Source organism: Oratosquilla oratoria, chromosome 12 (genome assembly GCF_046742065.1).
Source record: "Oratosquilla oratoria isolate Oo_2021 chromosome 12, ASM4674206v1, whole genome shotgun sequence".
NCBI lineage: Eukaryota > Metazoa > Arthropoda > Malacostraca > Stomatopoda > Squillidae > Oratosquilla > Oratosquilla oratoria.
The window spans coordinates 8,932,560-8,955,423 of NC_134788.1; the positions used below are offsets into that span (position 1 = coordinate 8,932,560).

Below are 22,864 nucleotides of genomic sequence, written 5' to 3' on the forward strand. Positions count from 1 at the left end.
GGTGCAGGGATGACCCGTCATCCAGGAGGTGCTCAGATGAGAGGAAGGGTGGGAGGGGTGTGGAGTGTATTTAGGGATGAAATGGGTGGGAGTGTTTTTATGCCTTTCCCTTTTTGGCTACCTCCCTTGGAAGGGGGAAAAAGCCTTGGTATATGTATGTATGTATGTAGTGAGAGGGAACCCGCCAAGGTATGAGCGTCATGTTTTCCCTTTGGCGGGTTCCCTCTCACTACGAATATAAGAATATGTATATATATATATATATATATATGTATGTATATATATATATATATATATATATATATGTATGTATATATATATATATATATATATATATATATATATATGTTTATATATCAACTGTGTATCAAGTTCTATTACAGGTCTAATATTTTACCATATCTATTAGAATGAACTGAAATGTGATAGGTTGCTAAAACATGATGTATATCACAAAAGTTGTGTAAGAAAATATTCACAGAAGTCTGGTGAAAATAATTGTGAATAGTGGCCAAATTTTACTGTCCATTTTCATTAATTTTTCCTGAGATCTGGAACTAAGGTGCTATATATTGGGTTTCCATCTGCATGTTGTAGTTTGTGTGAGAAGGTTGACTCATGTCTTCATACTGTTTCTGAAAATGAATGTTTTCCTAAGTTTGACATTCTAAGGTCCAGGAAAATTGAAAATGTACAGTGGTACTTTGGAACTCAAACACCCCAAAAAAATGAACAACTTGGAATCTAACCAAATTTTTCAAGAAAACTTTGCACCAAAAGTTGAACTTTTCTTAGAATTTGAACTCAAAGATGCTCATATCATATGTTACTGTGACATATAAGTTTCAGTAGAAAAGTAATGTCTTAGAAGACATTAATTTTTTTTTAGTATGAAAATGTAAAAGATACAAGAAAAACTAATTTTAGTGTACTATATTACATGTTGATGTTCATATTCAAAGGAAGAAAAAATTGCTTTGGAACCCAATCTTTTTAGAACTTGAACAGCCATCAAAAATGAATTAAGTTTGAATTCTGAGGTAACACTGTATTAACTGAAAGCTGTATTATTGTTTCATGTGTAACTCTTAGATGATTATGAATTAAGGATATGTGTGTGATAATGTGTATGATAATATAAATAGCATAGGTTTTCATATAGTAAATGTATTTTTGTGGTAAAAATATTTATTTCCATGACCACAAAATTCAGTTTTTAGCCTACAAAGTTTTAGAGATGCAACCCCCAACAGTACATGTACTGTGTGAAAACTTTTTAATAATTGTACAGCTGTCATTATACATTTGATAATTTTGTTATCCAAATGAATATCACCCATATTTAGAAAAATAGATTCTAACAAAAACTTGGTTGCCTGTCAGTCATTTGTAAACACTAACAAAAAAACACTATTGATGGTGCTACACTCTGGCGGCAGATTGCAGCTGACCAAAGCATTACACTTTCACAATGCAAGTTTCATGTCTTTTTAATGATCAAGTTTCCTTTAAAAGGCATTTATTTTTATTATAGTGTAACTACATGAACAAAATTATGTTTTCCCTGTAAAACCATTTTCATGTATTCATTAATTAAAGCTAACATACTAAAACAATTTTAACAGAATTTACATATAAAATAGGTTGTGTCATATGGGTGTGTTATATAGGTGTATCACATACATGAGTGTGTCATTTGTGTGTGTCATATGTATAAGTGCATTTTTCTTGTTTGCAAGTGTGGTAATCCCTTTCCTACCTGAAAGTGTCTTTATTTCTGCTGTCACAATGGTAATCTATTCATCTCTGTACCATTTTTGTAAAGAAAATAGATGGGTGAATATCATCTTATCTTATTAAGATAAAATAGAAAATTATGGAAAATAATATCAGCAACACAGGCACTGCTGAGGATATCCATTTTTTTTTTTTTTTTAATTCATAATCCCAAGTATATGAGCAAGTGGAAATAGGTGAATAGTGGTGTTTGGTCTAGACAACTTAGTTGATCACTATTTCAACAGTTTTCACCATCACAACATGAGTATGGCAACAGCACTGGGTTGAGTGGCAACAACACCAGTTTGAATGGCAACAACTTTGGGTTTCATGGCAACAGCACGAGGGTTAAATGGCAACTGCACCAACCATTATGGTAACAGCACCATTTTTTGAGTGGGGAGAGTAATACCAGCATTAGCTTATCAGATGCATAATGTAGTTTAAGGAAACACCATAATCCTATTTCTTCCATTCTGCTGTTGCATGACTAGCAGTACATGAACTATTACAAAATAGGCTTCATCATTCCTCTAAGCACAGTGGACCATGGATGATGGTCTCTGGACATCGAACATTATAAACAACTCAGGCTTTTAGATAATTTTTATGACCATCGTGCAGAGGGTTCGAACCTGCTGCTCTGAAGCCAAGAGGCTCCATTGCCACTCGCCTTTACCCACTGCACCACTGATGATCTAAAACTGTATGAACTCAGAACACTACTGGTTCCCGAGATTGGGAAGGTTGCTAACTGCTACCCAAATTCCTTTTTCACCATACAGCTAATCACACTCGTGGGAGGGGATAAGGACCGGAATAAATCCCTTTTGTGCTTATTGCCATTGAAACCATATGAGAAATTTGCTAGTAAACAGTGACATCAATCAGATAATTTTTGTGACCGTCGTGCAGAGAATTCAATTTCTCTGCGTGACAGTCATAAAAATGATCTGATTGATTTCACTTTTCACTAGCAAATTTCTCATATGGTCACAATGGCGATAAGCGTGAAAGGGATTCATCCCATTCCTTACTCCCTCTCACGAGTGTGATTAGCTGTATGGTGAAAAGGGAATTTGGGTAGCAGTTAGCGACCTTCCCAATCTCGGGAACCAGTAGTGTTCTGAGTTCCTACAGTTTTAGATCATCAGTGGTTGAGTGGGTTAAGGCAAGTGGCGATGAAGCCTCTTGGCTTCAGAGCAGCAGGTTCGAATCCTCTGCGCAATGGTCATAAAAATCATCTGATTGATGTCACTGTTCACTAGTGAATTTCTCATATAAACTCAGGCTTTTATTTAACCAGTTATTTACTTGGTAAAAATCAGCTGTCTTTGTGTTTAACTTGTCAGATTGCCATGCTTAAAACTTATTTGCATACTTCATAGGCCACAAAGAATTGATTTATTGATAAATGAGTAAAGGTCAACACATAAAAAAAGATTTATACAAGATGGTAATAAACCATTTTGCAACAATGACATCATTGCAGATTTTGTTCTGACCATTACATGTTGATATTCAGTTTAGGATAGAACCTCATGCAGATGGGAATAAGACTGATTTAATTAAGCTTTGAAATTTTTTTTATTCAGAAAAAGAAATTATGTGTGTGCACACAAGATGGAATCATACATGAATCTGAAACGAATCACAACAATTGAAGAATAAAAGAGATCCTCACAATTGTAGCTCCTTTTCTGTGTGCTACAATAAAGTAAATACACTTAGGTAAATACACATGTGATACACACACACAATTAAATTTTAGGCCAGTATCACCAACCAGCACAATAGTGAAATATGTGAAAAGATTGTGAATGATCAATGGACCAAATATCAGGAAAAGGTGAACATTCTGATAGACACAGTTTGGCCTCAGATCTGAAAGGTCATGTTTGTCAAATCTTTTAAAATCTTACTTGAGGGTGAGTGATGTGCTGTAAGAGAGAGAGGTGGGTGGACTGCATGTACCTGGACCTAGAGAAGGCATTTGATAAAATACCTCACAGTTGACTAGTGTGGAAATTGGAGCATGTTGGAGGACTGAGAGGCAAACTACTAGAATGGGTTAAAGATTTTTTCAAGGAAAGATACATGAGGACATTAGTAAAGGACAAGATGTCAGGCTGGAGAGTAGTAATGAGTGGAATTCCATAAGGTTCAGTGCTTGCAACAATAATGTTTCTTGTCTATGCTAATAACATGATGAAAGGAACACCCAACAAGCTATGCCAAACATGTTTGCAGATGATGCAAATATCATAAGATTGAAAAATGAGGAGGATGGTAGAATATTGCAAAAAGATCTTGATACTATTTTTGTATGGAGCCAAGAATGGGAAATGAAGTTCAATACCAAAAATGTGAATTAATGGAAATGGCCAATAGCACCAAAAGGCCATCCTGAAACTATTCCTTGGAAAGTGAACCCATTACAAAAGCAAAAGAGGAGAAAAACTTGGGAGTGTTGCTAAAAGATAACCTGTCACCTGACAGACATATCAGCAGGATTGTGTGAGACACATATGGACTACTACAGAAGACTAAAATGGCCTTCCATAATATGGATAAAGGGATGATGAAAAAACTCATCATAACCCTGATACATCCAAGACTGGAATATGCATCAGTAATATGGTCCCCACACAGAGTGAAGGATATGAGCAAGATTGAGAGAATACAAAGGGCAGCAACCAAACTGGTCCCCAGCCTGGCAGATAAACCATACAAGGAAAGATGAAAAGTACTGGTTCTGCCAAATTTGAGAGATTGAAGATTAAGAGGTGACATGATTATAGTGTTCAGGTCACTAAGAGGGATTGCAGTGATAGAAGAGATCTGATTAAAGATGGGTTTTAAGAGGTCATGGAAGTGTAGTTCTAGAACGCCTACCACAGTTATAACAATGAATGGATGGGCGAGATATATAGTACACCTTCATAAAATTGTATTCAATTAAGAGTACCACATATGATGATGACAATTAGTCAAATATATATCATGGTGATATGGAAAATCCTATGTTAAGTCAGATTATTTTGATTAGTAATCATTGCCACCATCCAAAAATTCAAAAAATATATAATTTGACCCCATGGTAATTCTTGAACAAACACTATTTTATCCCATTCTCCTCCTTTAAGGCCGTTTAAGTGTAATTTATGTTTACAAAATTCCCAGGAAAAAAGGAGTTTAAAGAAAACTCTAATTTACAGTCAGTTGACTTACTGATCTATGATATACAAACCTAATTAATTGTAATCAATATGAAATACATTATACATTCAATGTATTTTCTATCACAGTAGACACAGTTGATTTAAACTGTTATAAATGAACCAAACAATTTACACTGAATTATTATTTATGAAACAATTATGAACAAAAGAGGTATTGAATGGATTGGAGGCCCTAATGACTTGACTGAAACATTTGGGTAGAATGCTTGCTAACCGTCCAGCCACTGTATTTAATATTTACTTTACCCCTAATAACCTATCCTAGCCTAATCCTAAAAGATTTACTTTATTTTTGGGAGAGACAACTCTTGGCCACAATCCCTTTCACACATTCGCTTAATTATATTCCTATAGCCTAGTATAAAAGATTTTGTTTGTTTAATCACCACAATTGATAGAATCATGTAATTGGTTGGTGTTTACACTCCCTATCCCCCTGTTAGGAAAGGGTACTCTGCTCAGAATACCCATGCCTGCACATGAAACACAGCATGGCTAGCGAATGTGTTCAATCTCTGGATAAAAATACCAACTACCACTTTGTGATAAAAGTCAAACCTCTGTTGCTTTGGTTCGTGATGTAACTTTTATGTGCTAAAAATCCTGAAAATATTCCTCTACTGGAATCCTGAGCTCTAGGGTGCGGATTTTTCTCCTTCACCTAGAATTAAATTTCCTAGTCTATGCTTACATACAAATACATCCTCATGATGTCATGGAGTGGAGTGAGACTTGTAATACCCACATATGTGATCTCGCATATAGAATCTTCAAGAAAAATGCAAATATACAAAAATAAATGCTCATTCAATTTGGGAGCAGGTGATTAGTGGAGTTCCACAAGGGTCAGTATTGGCTCCAATAATATTTGCTATTTATGTGAATGACATGGATGAAGATGTGGAATGTTACATGAGCTTCTTTGTAGACAATGTTAAATTGCTGAGGAAAGTGAATACTGAAATGGATTGTGAATCATTGCAGAGACCTGAACAATTGAGTCAGAAGTGGGAAGTAGACTTCAACATCTAGAAATGTAGCATAATGGAATTCAGAAAAAAAAAGTAAAAAAAAAAAATATATATATATATATATATCAGGACAATATGAAATTGGAACAAAGGAAGTAAAAAAAGTGGAATCTGAAAAAGACCTGGGAATAATCATCACAAATGACATGTCCCCTGATAAACAGATAAACAAAATTGTTGGAGAATCCTACAACTTGCTAAGATCAATAAAGGTGGCTTTTACTTATTTGGATGAAGAAATGGTAAAAAAAAAATACTAGTCACATTAATAAGGCCTAGACGTGAGTATGCTGCATCACTATGGTCACCCAGTACCAAAAAGAATATAAAGAAGATTGAAAGAATCCATAGAGCAACTATGAAGATGGCTCCAGCACTTCCAAACCTGCCATATGAGTAGAGATTATAAAAATTGAGTTTACAGACTTTGGAACAAAGAAGAGAACGAGGTGACCTGCTGACTATCTACAGAATCATGAAAAGCATGAAAGTCCTTTTTAGAGAGGACTTACTAAATTGGGATAAGAGAAAGAGAAGGGGACATGAAAAGAAGTTCCAAAAGGACAGTTATATAAGAAACCTGAAAAAAAAGTTTTCTTCATAGAGCAGTAAATGTCTGGAACAAACTGAACAAAACAATAGTATGTGTAAAAGCCACAAATGAAATTAAGAGCAATGTAGACACTGTGAGATACAAAGACGGGAAACTATGAGCATAGTTCCCCTTCCCATAAGGTACAACTAGGTAAATACACATTTTTCTGGATTCAGTGGGTATGAGAAAAAACTTTTTAGTAGAATTATAGACATAGAGAGGGAGATGAGGCTTACGAAGGAATCATGGAAGCAAGAGGCTAACGATCTATGGAGGGCAAATCAGGAAATGTATAAAGAAGTGAGTGACTTAAAAAAGTAAACACTGAGATAAATAAAGAGGTAAATGCACAAAAAAAAGTTAAAATGTGAAAATGAGAAGTTGAAAAATGATACCATAAAAAGGTAAATGAACAAATAAAGGCAATGACTAAAAGAACTGGAAGAAACATAGGAAAAGATGATTTACAACAACTCAGGAATGAATAGAAGAAAGACCAAGAAAAAGATAAGGTCATTTTTAAAGAAATAGTTTGTCAACAAATACAGGAGAATGCTGAAGATGCAGTCATTAAGGTAATTAAAGAAAAAATCTAGTAAGAGCAACAGTAGACAAAAAAAATAGTGTATAGTAGTATATAGTCTAAAGAAAAAATATAACCTAATTTGGTCCCTGAGAGATAAAGAGAAAGAATTGAGAAGAAAAGGTCTAAAAGAAATAGAAAAGGAAATAGAGGAAGTGCATGGAATGAGTAAATATGCAGAAGGAAAAACTCAACCCTAAAGTTCAAATTAAGGTCACAAATGGCAGCAGAAGAAATTTGAGCAAAAACAGGAAAATTAGCAAGAAGTGAATACTACAAATGTATATGGATAAAAAGAGACACGAATGATGAGGAAAAAGAAAGAGAAGACATGAAGAAGTGAAGCTAAAGAAAAAAATTAGAAAAGAACAGAGACCGAGAAAATGCAGCTCTATTGAAGAGTGTTAGACATGAGACTGAAAAAATGGTATATTCAAGAAAAAGAAACAAAAGGTTTAGAGAACAAGATGGAGAGAGTAGAAAATTAAAACTAACTTATACCAGTACAGATGGATTAATCTTAGGATTAACCTCTTCCATACGGTGCTGCCTACATAGGCGGCATGAGGAGCAAGTGGATACGCGAGGCTGCCATATCGGCGTCTTGATTATATTTATTGTAGTTGTCCCTGCGTAACTGACATACTCTCTAAACTGGCTTCATCACATTTTCTATGGTTATCAAAATTCACGAGTGAAAGAGAGAACGATCGATATAAGCGGTGACTATTTTTTATGGAGTATTATGACGCAACATCGTACGTCTGGCAGCTAATGCTGACCACGAGATTTTGGCCCGGTGTGAAGTGGTTAAATGAACTAAATTAAATCTGAGACAATTCAGATTTAGACAGAGAAGATCATGTGCCACATATTTGATCTGTTTTTACTCAAGACTACTAGATATAGTACAAGAAAGGGATGGATTGGCTGATTGTCCTTTCCTAGATCTACAAAAACCTTTTGACAAAGACCGATACAAAAAAAATATAAAGTAAACTGGAAAACATAGGAGGGATACAAGGTAAACTTCTAAAATGGATAGAGGACTTTTTGCATGAAAAAAAATGAGAGTAGTGCTCAGAGATAAGAGCTCCATACAAGAATTTAAAAACAAACTAGATGCTGAGAGATACAAAGACGGGTCACTACGAGCATAGCTCCCCTTCCTGTATAATACAGCTAGGTAAAAACAACTTGGTAGGTAAATACACACACAAGCACAGTAGCAAAAATATGTGAAAAGGTTATCAAAAATAGATGGGTTAAACATCTGGAAGAAAAAACTATAATGAATCCAAATAAATTTATATTTAGACAAGGATGATCATGTACAACAAACCTGATCTGCTTCTATTTGAGACTAATAGAAATAATACTAGAGAGGGATGGATGGGCAGGCTGTGCCTTTCTAGACCTACAAAAAGCATTTGATAAAGTAGCACACAAGAAACTAATAAGAAAAATAGAACCAATAGGTGGCATCAGAGGAAAATTATTGGAATGGATGCAAGACTTCCTGACTGGGAGAAAAATGAGGGTAGTAATTAGAGATAAACACTCGAATTGGTAAGAAATGATAAGTGGTGTCCTGCAAGGTTTGGTACTGGCTCCAATCATATTTGCCATATATATATAAATGACATGGATGAAGCTGTAGAGTGTTATGTGAATTTCCTCGCAGATGTTGCAAAAATACTAAAGAAAGTGAGAACAGAGGAGTATTACTAATCATTATAGTTAGACCTAGACAAAGTCTGGAAATGGACTCAAAAGTGGGAAATGAACTTCAATATCAAGCAATTATAATGGAGTTTGAAAAAAGTAAAAATCGAATATCAAGAAATTATAAAATTGGGGAAGAAGTCACAAAAGTGAACTGGGAAAGAGACCCTGGAGTAATAATCAGCGAAGACATGACACCAGACAAACATATCAGTAAAATAGTCGGAGAAACCTTCAACCTATTAAGGTCAATGAAAGTGGCATTTGATTACTTGGATGAGGAAATGATTAAAAAAATATTAATTACACTAATAAGACCAAAATTGGAGTATGCAGCAATACTATGGACACCCAGTACTAAATAAAATATAAGGAAATTAGAAAGAATACAAAGAGCAATGACAAAGTTGGCACCAACTCTTTCCAAATTAACATATGAACAAAGATTGTCCAGATTGGAACTACCAACTCTGGAACAAAGAAGAGAAAGAGGAGATCTGCTGACTATAGAATCATGAAAGGAATGGAAATCCTAGATAGGAATGATTTACTAAAATGGGATAATTGAAAAACGAGGAATTTTTTTTTTATAACTATAGAAGAGATCTGAAAAAAAAAGCTTCCCACACAGAGTAATGGATACCTGGAATAATTTAGACAAAGAAACAGTGTGTGCAAACACTATTCAAATTTTTAAGAAAAAACTTGATGTTGAAAGATACAAAGATGGGTCACCACAAGAAGAGAGACTAGCAAAACTTGAGCTAAGAAGAGAGAGAGGAGATTTGATAACTATTTACAGAATCATGAAAGGCATAGAAATTATTGATAGAGAGGATCTAATAAACTGGGATGAAAGAAATACAAGAGGACACGGAAAGAAAATCAAGAAAGACAGCTATAGAAGAGATCTGAAAAAGAATAGCTTTCCTCACAGAGTAATAGACATTTGGAACAAGTTGATAAGAAAGTAGTGTGTGCAAAAACAATACATGAATTTAAAAATAGTTTAGATAAAATGAGATATAAAGACGGGACACCAAGAGCATAGCTCCCCTTCCCGTAAAATACAACTAGGTAAAAACAACTAGGTAAATACAAGCATAGCTTCCTTCCCAAATACACGGAAGATGTAGAAATGGCTGAAGTAATGACCAGACACTTTAAGTCTGTTTTTATAATTGAAAACACACAATGGACTAAACACTTGGAAAAGAACAAAATATTAAACCCCAACCAATTTGTATTTAGAAGTGGAAGATCATGTACTACAAACTTAATATGCTTTTACTCAAGATTGCTAGACATAATACAAGAAAGAGATGGCTGGGCAGATTGTTCCTTCCTGGACCTACAAAAGGCTTTTGACAAAGTACCACCCAAAAAACTACTAAGAAAACTTGAAATAATAGGTGGAATACAAGGAAAATTACTAGAATGGATGGAAAACTTCTTAGAAGGAAAAAAATGAGAGTGATACTTAGAGAAAAGAACTCAAAATGGGTAAACATGATAAGTGGAGTAACCCAAGGCTCTGTGTTGGCTCCGATAGTATAAACAACAAGGATGAAGGAATTGAATACTATATAAACTTCTTTGCAGATGATGCAAAACTATTGAAGAGAGAGAGTAACGAAGAAGATTGCAAATAATTTCAGGGAGATCTGGACAAAGTCTGGAATTGGAGTAAAAAGAACGAAGTGAACTTCAACATTATGAAATATAGTACAATGGAATTTGGAAAAAGCAAAGATAGAATATCTATTCAATACTTAGATGGGACAGAAGAAATACAAGGGGACACAAGAAGAAACTTAAGAAGGACAGTTACAGAAGAGATCTGAAAAAGAATAGCTTTCCACACAGGGTGATAGATACATGGAATAAATTGAAAGAGAAAACAGTGAGTGCTAAAACTATACATGACTTTAAGAAAGAACTGGATATGGAAGGATACAACTGCAGGTCTCTACAAGCATAGCTCTTCTGCAAAATACAACTAGGTAAATACACACACACACATAAAAGGGTTTACTTCAATTGCAAAGAAATTTGTTGGGACAGCATGACAGTGCAAGGAGATGACTCGTGGGGCAACGTACTGCTAGATATGACCATGGAGTACACAATGACCCAATGGGTCCGTGAAAACACGAGGTACAGAAATAATGAAGAGCCATCGAAACTAGATCTAATATTTACAACAGAACCTGAAATAGTGCATAAAGTCCAGTACGAGACACCAATTGGAAAGAGTGACCATGTACTCATCGAAACTGTACTAAAGGAAGAAATAGACATAGAGAGGAACGAAAAGCATAGGAAAGGAAGACTGATGTACAACAAAACAGACTTTACAAAACTAAAGACATTCTTCCGGAATGCAAACTGGGAAAATTTTTACAGGGAAGAGACAACAGTGGAAGAGAAATGGAATATATTGATGGAAAACTACAATGAAGGTGTAAACAGGCATGTACCAAGACAAAAGCGAGAGAGAGTACATAATGTTGGTTCAACAAAAGATGCAGTGAGGCAAAAGACAGAAGGGACAAAGCTTGGAAAAAGTGGAGAAAAGACAAAAAACAAAGCAAATGGCAAATTTATGTTAACTGTAGAAATGAGTATGTTAATGTGAGAAGAGAGGAAAAAAGGAACCATGAGAAGGATATTATAGACAAATGCAAAGAGCAACCCAAACTATTCTATCGGTATGTGAATGGTAAACTTAAAAACAAACAGGAAATGGTGAAACTATGCCAAGGAAACATAGAATACACAGAAGATTTAGAGATGGCCGAAGTCATGAACAATCACTTTAAATCTGTTTTCACCAGAGAGAAAATACCAAATTGTGACATAGATAAAAACAAGAAATCTCCCCTCATGAATGAGTTTACAGCATCACTAAAGGAAATATCAGAACATCTATCAAGGCTGGATGTCAGAAAATCACATGGCCCGGATGGTATTGCAAATTGGATTCTAAAGGAGTGCAAAGAAGAACTAACAGACAAAATACACATCTTAATAAACAGCTCACTCAAAGAAGGAAAGATACCCGAGGACTGGAAAAACGCTAACATTGTACCAATATACAAAGGAGGAAACAAGGAAGAACCCACCAATTATAGGCCAGTATCACAAACAAGCACCATAGCCAAAATTTGTGAGAAAATAATCAAGAATAGATGGGTAAAACATCTGGAAGACAATGACATATTAAACCCAAGACAATTCGGATTCAGACAAGGAAGATCATGCTCCACAAACTTAATATGCTTTTACTCAAGACTAATAGACATAGTGCAAGAAAGAAATGGATGGGCTGATTGTGCATTCCTAGACTTGCAAAAAGCCTTTGACAAAGTACCACACAGAAAACTACTAAAAAAAACTGGAACACATAGGAGGAATACAAGGAAACCTACTAAAATGGATAGAGGACTTTCTGACTGGTAGAAAGATGAGAGTAGTGCTCAGAGAAAAATATTCAGATTGGAAAGAGGTGATCAGTGGAGTACCGCAAGGATCTGTGCTGGCACCAATAATGTTTGCTATCTATATGAATGACATGGACGAGGACGTGAACTGCTACATGAGCTTCTTTGCTGATGACGCCAAACTGCTAAGGAAAATAGAAACTGATGAGGACTGTGAAGCACTGCAAGAAGACCTAAATAGGGTATGGAACTGGAGTCAGAAATGGGAAGTGGACTTTAATACTAAGAAGTGTAGCATAATGGAGTTTGGAAAAAGCAAAAACAGAATATCAGGAAAATATACAATTGGAACCAAAGAAGTAAAGAAAGTAGGATCCAAAAAAGATTTGGGAGTAATTATCACGAACGACTTGTCCTATGATATACAGATTAACAAAATTGTCGGGGAGACTTACAACTTGCTAAGATCAATAAAAGTGGCGTTTACATACTTGGACGAAGACATGATAAAAAAAATATTGGTTACATTGATAAGGCCTAGATTAGAGTATGCGGTGGCATTGTGGTCCCCCAGTACCAAAAAGAATATAAAGAAAATAGAAAGAATCCAAAGAGCAGCTACAAAAATGGCACCTGCACTTGCAAACCTATCATACGAGGAGAGATTGGCCAAACTGGAGTTACCGACACTGGAGCAAAGAAGAGAGAGAGGTGACCTATTGACCATCTACAGAATCATGAGAGGCACAGAGGTACTCGATAGAGAGAACTTACTTAACTGGGACAAAAGAAACACAAGAGGACATGGAAAGAAAATAAAAAAACAGAGCTATAGAAGAGAACTGAAGAAAAACCGTTTTCCTCATAGAGTTTTGGACACTTGGAACAAACTGGACAATGAAATAGTATGCGCAAAAACCATTCATGAGTTTAAAAACAAACTAGACACTGCGAGATACAAAGGCGGGACATCACGAGCATAGCTCCCCTTCCCGCAAAATACAACTAGGTAAATACAACTAGGTAAATACATAAATTGTTGGTATAATAAAAAGTGTAGTGATGCTAAAGATAGAAGAGACAAAGCCTGGAAAAAATGGAAAAAAGACAAAAAAGTGACTAAATGGCAAACATACATCAAACTGAGAAATGAATATGTAGATATACGCAGAGAGGAAAAAATAAACTATGAAAAAGATATAATAGACAAATGCAAAGACCAACCTAAACTATTTTACAGATATGTAAACAATAAACTAAAAGATAAACATGAAATAGTGAAACTGTATGAAGGAAACAAAGAATATATAGAAGATGTAGAAATGGCTGAAGTAATGACCAGACACTTTAGGTCTGTGTTTACAATTGAAAGCTCACATATGTGGGATGAAGGACAGTGAGAAGGATCCCCCAAAATGGAAAAAATAACGGTGATGCAGAAAGAAATAAGGAACCAAACAAAGAAACTTGATGTCAGAAAGTCATATGGGCCAGACGGAATAGCAAACTGGATATTAAAAGAATGTATAGATGAACTGACAGACAAAATACACAAGATAATTGACTTCTCACTCAAGGAAAAGAACCACAAAATAATTAACTTTTCACTCAAAGAAAGAAAAGTACCACAAGATTGGAAAAATGCAAACATTGTACCAATATACAAGGGAGGAGATAAAGAACATCCAACAAACTATAGACTGGTATACCTTACAATCCAATTGTTAAAATATGCAAAAGAGTTATTAAAAATAAATGGACTAAACACATGGAAGAGAACAACATACTAAACTCCAAGCAATTTGGATTTAGAAGTGGAAGATCATGTACTACAAACTTAATATGCTTTTACTCAAGATTAATAGAAATAATACAAGAGATAGTTGGGCAGACTGTGCCTTCTTGGACTTACAAAAGGCTTTTGACAAAGTACCCCACAAAAATCTACTAAGAAAAATTAAAACAATAGGTGGAATGCAAGGAAAATGATTGGAATGGATGAAAGACTTCTTGAACGGAAGAAAAACGAGTCGTACTTAGAGAAAAAAACTCAAATTGGGTAGATATGATAAGCGGAGCCCCCCAAGGCTCTGTATTGGCTCCAATAATGTTTGCTGTTTATATAAACGACATGGATGAAGGCATCGAATATTATATGAACTTCTTTGCAGATGATGTGAAACTATTGAAGAGAGTAAGTACAGATGAAGATTGCAAATTGTTTCAAGAAGACCTGGACAAAGTCTGGAAATGGAGTAGAAAGAAGAAAGTGAATTTCATTATTAAGAAATTTGGTATAATGGAATTTGAAAAAAACAAAAATAGAATGTTGGGTCAGTACAAAATTAGTACAAAGGAAGTTACAAAAGTAAACTCAGAAAGAGACTTAGGAGTAATTATCTTAAATGACATGACACCAGACAAACATGTAAACAAAATAGTTGGAGAAACAATTTAATAAGATCAATGAAAGTGGCCTTTGACTACATGGATGAGGAAATGGTAAAAAGATACTAGTTACACTGGTAAGACCAAAATTAGAATGTGCAGCATCACTATGGACACCTAGTACAAAAACAAACAAACAAAGAAACAAGAAAGAATTCAAAGAGCAATGACAAAGATGGCACTAACACTTAGCAAGTTGACATACAAACAAAAATTGGACAAACTAAACTTATGAACTCTGCAACAAAGAAGAGAAAGAGGCGATTTGATAACCATCTACAGAATTATGAAAGGGATGGAAATCCTTAATAGGGATGACCTACTTAAATGAGACAGAAGAAATACAAGAGAACATGAGAAGAAACTAAAGAAAGACAGTTACAGAAGAGATCTGAAAAAAAAAACAGCTTTCCAAACAGATACATGGAACTAATTGAAAGAGAAAACAGTGAGTGCTAAAACTATACATGGCTTTAACCACTTCCATACGGTGACGCCTACGTAGGCGGCATGAGGGGCAAGTGGGTACGCGATGATGCCGACGTCGGCATCTTGATTATATTTATTGTAGTCGTACCTACGTAACCTCCATTCTCTCTAAACTGGCTTCATCATATTTTCTATGGTTATCAAAATTCACGGGTGAAAGAGAACGAACGATTGAGCACTGACTTTATTTTTTATAATGCGATTATTATGACGCAACATTGCACATCGTGCAGCTAATGCTGCCAGACGTGCGATGTGCCCCTGAGTGAAGAGGTTAAGAAAGAACTGGATGTGGAAAGATATAACTGCCGGTCACTGTGAGCATAGCTCTTCCACAAAATACAACTAGGTAAATAGACACTCAAAGAGGATAGTTATTGAAGAGATTGAAAGAAAAACAGTTTTCCACACAGTGTGGTGGACACTTGGAACAAGCTGGACAAAACTATAGTGTGTGCAAAAACCATACACAAATTTAAGAACAAACTAGACATGTGAGATACAAAGGCAGGACACCATGAGCGTAGCTCCCCTTCCCATAAGATACAACTAGGTGAATACATAGGATCGCAAACTGGATAATCAAAGAATGTAGAGAACATCTAGCTGACAAGATTCACAATCTTATATTGTTGAAAGAATGCTTTGTGCCACTTGGTTGGTAAAGGGCAAATGTGGTACCAGTTCACAAAGGAGGAAGTAAGGAGACACAACTAGATTATGGGCCAGTACTACTAACCAGCACAGTAGTGAAATTATGTGAAAAGATTGTGAAAGATGGATGGACCAATAACTTAAAAAGATGAGCATTCTCACAGTCAGAAGATTGTGTGTTGAACCTTTTAAGTTTTTACTTTAGGGTAATTGATTTGCTGAAAGAGAGAGGGCTGGGTGGACTGTGTATACTTCGATCTGGAGAAGGCTTTTGATAAAGTACCTCAGTCAACATGTGTGGAAACTGGAGGAGGTTGGAGGACTGAGAGGCAAACTGCTCAAATGAATAAAAGATTTTTTGAAAGTAAGATACTTGAGGACAGTAGTAAAGTTGTATAGACACGGTAAAGGAAACATGGACTGGAGGTTTCCTTTACCGTGTCTATACAACTTGTTCACATGGATTTACAGTAGTAAAGGATAAGATGTCAAGATGGATAGTAGCAGTAACGAGCAGAGTTCCATGTGGTTCATTGCTTGCATCAGTAATGTCTCTTGTTTATGTAAATGACATGATGTACATACTATGAGTATGTACAACAAGTTATGCCAACATGTTTGCAGATCATGCCAAAATCATGAGAAGAGCAAAAAACAAGGACTCTAGACTATAGTAAAAAGATCTAGACACTGTTTTTGCATGGAGCCAAGAATGGGAAATGAAGCTCAGTATAAAAAATACAAAGTACTGGAAATGGGCAGTAGTGGCAAAAGATCATCTTTAGCCCCTAGAATACGATGATGCCTATAAAGGCATCATGAGGTGCAAGTGGGTATATGAAGATGCCAGCATTGGCATCCTGATTATATTTTGTAGTTGTAGTTGAGTGAACCCCATATTCTCTGAACAGGTTCAATTGTATTTTCTGTGGGTGAAAGAGAATGAATATAACAACTATGAGTTTATATTTTATAACATAATTATGTATTATGATGGATTACAGTACATCAACCAACCTAATGTGCACATAAGTATTTAACCTGTATTAAAGAAGTTAAACTATTCCTTGGGAAGTGAACCCATTACAAAAGCAAAAAAGGAGAAAGATAATGGAGTATTAATAAAAGACAACCTGTCACCTGACAGACATATCAGCAAGATTGTGGGAGAGATGTACAGTCTAATGCAGAAGATTAAAGTGGCTTTTCACCATATGGGTGAAGAGATGGTGAAAAAACTATTCAAAACCCTGATCTGCCCAAGACTGGAATATACATTAGTAATATGGTTCCTACACAGAGTGAAGAATATAAACAAAATCAAGAGAATGCAAAGGGGAGCAACGAAACTGGTCTCTACCCTAGCAGATAAACCATATGAGGAAAGTCTATAAGCACTGGGTCTGCCAACCTTGAAAGATGAAAGAGAAAGAAGTGATATGATTGCATTGTTTGGGTCACTAACGATTGCATCGATAGAAGAAATCTCATGATTAAGGATGAGGGGGCTTTAACCACTTCAGTACAAGTCAAATTTTTGTGCACAGCATTGGCTGCTATATGTATGATGCATCACAATATTCACATTGTAGAATATAAAGTCACTGTTGTATTACTCACTCTCTTTTACTCTGAGTAATAATAAACAGAAAATGTGATCAAACCAGTTCACAGAATCTTGGGTTAACTCATGTACAACTATAAAACATATATAATCAAAACACTGATGCTGGCATCCTCGTGTACCTTACGCCTCATGACGCCTACATAGGCGTCATCATACCGAAGTGGTTAAGAGGTCATGGGAACAAATTAAGAGAGATCACATTTGTAAAGTATGTGAAGAAATACTGTTTTCCATATAGATTCATAAATACTTGAAATATTGTAGAAAATGATATTGACCAAGCTGGAACAATACATGAATTCAAATGTAAATATGATAATTGGAAATCAAAGATATAGATTAATTTGGAACTGTAAATGAATATGAGGCTAGGTATGAAAAAAATTAGAGAGTAGGAGACTGAACCTAACAACTGTTGCTCCTTTTATGTATACTGTACTACAATTAGGTAAATACATATTTTAGGAAGCAGGGTGGTATCACTAAACTACAGACCAGTGCCCTTGACATATGTAAGAGCAAAAAATGCGTAAAAATTAGAAAGATGAATCATGTACTTGGAGGAGGAGTCTTGGTTGACAATCTGGCTTTAGAAAAGGAAAGCTTTGTGCAACAAAGTAAATCCTTGAGAGTAGTTGATGGATAACTATGTGGAACATGTTAGGGGAATAAATAATCCAAGTGAACAACATTAATGATTTTAAAGCAAGTTTGATAAGTGGAGATAGAACCATTAACATAGCTCTAACACAATATACTACAATTAGGAAAGTACAGTAAGGTAAATGCAGGTACAATCATTGCCCATGCAAATGTTTAAACTCCTGGAATAGCCTAGATGAAATAGCACAAGCTGGAACCACATATAAGTTGAAAAAAAGAATCATGACAGAAAGTAGGAGACAGCACCCATGAGCATAACCTCATTCTTGTATACTACAGTTAGGTAAATACAATTAACTAAGTACACATATACACAGATTCATAAGTAAATGAGTATCTTTTTTTTATTTGGTGGTCTTGCATGCTGTTTTTGGTTTGCTTTGTAGTTGTGATAATTTATGTGAACTAGTGGTTATGGTGATGGAGGAGACTTATTTATAATTATCTGTTTTCTAAACATGCAATGCTTTGCATAACTTTATTTTTAAGCTTAATTTTTGTTCACATAATTCAAATTGTAAATAATTGTAATAATATATAAATGTATGAAAGGGGATTTGTACATCAGTAGGTGTAGATAGATTAACAATACCTAAACTATAACCATATCTATTTGACTGTTTTTATTTATATTTTTGTTACTTGTTTAGACATTTTATAGTTTTCACAATATGTGTATGTGTATATATATATATATAGTGTGTGTGTGAATAAGTATGTATGTTTACATGTATGTGTTTATACTAGATGTGTGTAAATATAGACAAATAAACACGCACTAGATATGGAGAGATACAAAGACAAGACACCATGAGTTTAGCTCCCTTTCCTGTAAAATACAACTAGGTACATGCAAAGAGCAATGGCAAAGATGGCACCAATGCTGGATAGAGAGGACTTATTAAAGTGGTACAGAGGAAAAACAAGAGGACATGCAATGAAACTCAAGAAGGATAACTACAGAAGAGATCTGAAAAAGAACAGCTTCCCACATAGAGTGATATATATGGAACAAATTGGATGAAGGAATAGTGTGTGCAAACACAATTCAAGAATTTAAGAACAAACTTGATCTTGCGAGATACAAAAACAGGTCACCATGAGCATATCTCCCTTTCCCGTATAATACAACTAGGTAAATACTAGGTAAATACACACACACATACGAACTTCCAAACTATCAACATCTTTTCACTTGAGCTCTGAAGGCTGCTGAAGAAGACAAAAATTCTTAATAGTGCAAGGAAAACAAGGACCTAGGAGTAACTATCACCAAAGACATGTCACCAAACAAGTATATAAACAAAATAGTCGGAGAAACCTATCATTTACGAAGATCAATAAAGGTGGCTTTTAATTACTTGGATGAAACCATGGTAAAAAAAAGATATCAGTCACCCTGATAAGACCAAGATTGGATTATGCTGCAACACTATGGACACCCAGCACAAAAAAAGAAAATAAAGAAATTAGAAAGAATAAAAAGAGCAATGGCAGAGATGGTACCAACGCTTTCAAAATTGACATATGAACAAAGATTGTCTAAACTGGCACTACCAACCCTGGATTAAAGAAGAGAAAGAGGAGATCTACTAGCCATTTACAGAATCATGAAAGGCATGGAAGTCCTTGACAGAGAAGACTTATTAAAGTGGGAAAAAAGGAAAACAAGAGGACATGAAAAAATAAAAATATTTTTCCACATAGAGTGGTGGATGTCTGGAACACATTGGATGAAAAAATAGTGTGTGTAAAAACCATACAAGAATTTAAGAACAAAGATGCTGAGAGATACAAAGATGGGTCACTTCGAACATAGCTCCCCTTCCCATATAATACAACTAGGTGAATACACTCAGTGGTATGGTTCCCACAAAGAGTGAAGGATATAAGCAAGGTCAAGTGAATGCAAAAGACTTTTATGTACCTTTAACATAAATGACATTACAACACCTACTGAGACCAACATATATATCAGATCCTATAAGGATGACATGCAAGCATAAGCCACAGGCACAGAATAGCCACAATTCACTTGCAGAGTAGACTAGACTATACACATACTAGAGCAGTCGCCACTCATCAACAATCTACAGATAGCACCTACCACTTCCACTGTCACACTTCTCACAGAAGTAGGCACAAGCACTGTGTCAAGCCTTACCTTATAGCATGTAGATTCCATACACACACATGATGGAGATGATTTTTGTGACATACACTACCTCAGTAACATTTGCATTATACATAGTAGAAAACACTTAGAAATAAACACCTAAACACCATCAAGAGTGATCACTGGTACAAACTTTGGACAAGGCATTGACATCAGCAGACTAATACAAGTATACAAACATTATACAAGGTCTCTGCTAGACTAAACCATTGCAACATGGACAGCACTTATCTTGATTGCACAACACAAATCACAGGTCACATCAGAGTAGGCACTGAGAACAATTACTAGCTACACATAGGTAACACCATGGATCATTTACATGCAGAGACTAGAATTTTGCATTTATGTAGACATATGGGACACATTGCATAACATCCATTAAACAAAACCTACAACACCATTCACAAAACATGAGATATCACATACAACACAAAGGCATATCAAACAGACCCTGGAACACTACTACAATGCAATACTATCCCACCACCCCTACCCATTCATACTAACATGAGTGTATATGTACTAATGTACACATACAAGCAGGTAGATAAACTCAGTTGTCATAGGCATATCACAAGTTAGTGTGGACCCTAACAGGCTTCTTGGTCATTGTACAGATCTGAAAATAGGTAAACAAAATAGAACACATACGCAGACTTTGCTGTGGCTACCGCACAACACAAAGGACATTCTAACACATGTTATAAGCCCACTGTGTCAGGTTATCTCGCATATAGTTATGCACTTATTAACAGACTATTCACCACTGATAACACAGACATAAACATAGCATATCTAAGATGGTGGATGACTGGCTGGAGCCTAAGAAGCAGGTTGGATTTCTCCATAACTCTGGTCAGTTCACTGACACTGAGGCTACCCAACAGCAATAACAGCATCAAAAATATGCTGTTGTAGTGTCTAATGATCTGAACTGAATAAACTCCAAATAATATGAGCTTACCACTAGATGGTTAATAAGTCACCAGTGAACTCAACCTCTAGTAGAAGAAATATAATTTTGAAAATCATTAGACGTTTGTGCCCCATTCATGTACACCACTTATCCCTACGGGATAAGTGCTGTCCCGCAGGGATCAGTACTGGCCCCGATCATGTTTGCTATATACATAAATAACATGGATGAAGGAGTAGTGTGTTATATGAATTTCTTTGCAGATGACCCAAAAATACTAAAGAAAGTAAAAAGAGGAGGATTGCAACTCATTACAACAAGACTTGGACAAGATCTGGAAATGGACTCAAAAGTGGAAAGTGAAATTCAATATCAAGAAATGTAGTATAATGGAATTTGGAAAAAGTAAAAACAGAATATTGAGAGATTATAAAATTGGTGAAGAAGAGGTAGAGGTAAAAAAAATAAACTCGGAAAAAGACCTTGGAATGATGATCAGCAAAGACATGACAGCGGATAAGCATATTAATAAAATAGTCGGAGAAACCTACAATTTATTGAGGTCAATAAAAGTGGCATTTGCCTATTTGGACAAGGAAATGATAAAAAAATTTAACTACACTAACAAGACCAAAACTTGAGTATGCAGCAACACTATGGACACCCAGTGCCAAAAAGAATATAGAAAAATTAGAAAGAATACAAAGAGCAACAACAAAACTGGCACCAACTCTTTCCAAAATGACATATGAACAAAGGCTGTCCAAATTAGAATTACCAACTCTGGAACAAAGAAGGGAAAGAGGAGACTTACTAACTATCTATAGAATTATGAAGGGAATGGAAATCTTTGATAAGAATGACTTCTTGAAATGGGACAATGGGAAAACAAGAGGACACGAAAAGAAACTAAGAAAAGATAATTACAGAAGAGATGTGAAAAAAATAGCTTCCCACACAGAGGGATAGATACTTGGAACAAATTAGACAAAGAAACAGTGTGTGCAAACACTATTCAAGATTTTAATAAAAAACTTGATGCTGAGAGTTACAAAGCCGGGTCACCATGAGCATAGCTCCCTTCCTATATAATACAACTAGGTACAGCTAGGTAAATATATGTGAGTGTGTGTGTGTGTGTGTGTGTGTGTGTGTGTGTGTGTGCGTATTTACCTAGTTGTATTATACAGGAAGGTGAGCTATGCTTATGGTGACCCGTCTTTGTATCTTGCAACATCTAGTTTGTTCTTAAATTCTTGTGTGTGTATGTGTGTATTTACCTACCTAGTTGTATTTACCTAGTTGTATTCTACGGAATGAAAGCTATGCTTGTAGTGACCCATTTTCGTGTGTGTATTTACCTAGTTGTATTTTACGGGACAAGAGCTATGCTCGTAGTGACCCATTTTTGTATCTCTGCATCCAGTTCATTCTTAAAATCGTAAGTGTGTGTGTTGTGTGTGTGTGTGTGTGTGTGTGTGTGCAATATA

General features: G+C 35.4%; 1 protein-coding gene across 3 annotated transcripts in view; it reads left to right on the forward strand.

Moving 5' to 3' along the window:
- LOC143030942 (receptor-type guanylate cyclase Gyc76C-like) overlaps positions 1-22,864 on the forward strand; it is a 236,981-nt gene that overhangs the window by 14,500 nt on the left and 199,617 nt on the right. For 2 of the 3 annotated variants that reach the window (XM_076194230.1, XM_076194228.1), the window contains exon 1: positions 2,117-2,155. The exons of the other annotated variant lie outside the window; for it this stretch is intronic. In XM_076194230.1, the coding sequence (XP_076050345.1) occupies positions 2,132-2,155 (24 nt within the window). In that variant the 5' untranslated portion in view covers positions 2,117-2,131. Of the gene's footprint in view, positions 1-2,116; positions 2,156-22,864 lie in introns of those variants that run through there. 3 annotated transcript variants of the gene reach the window in all.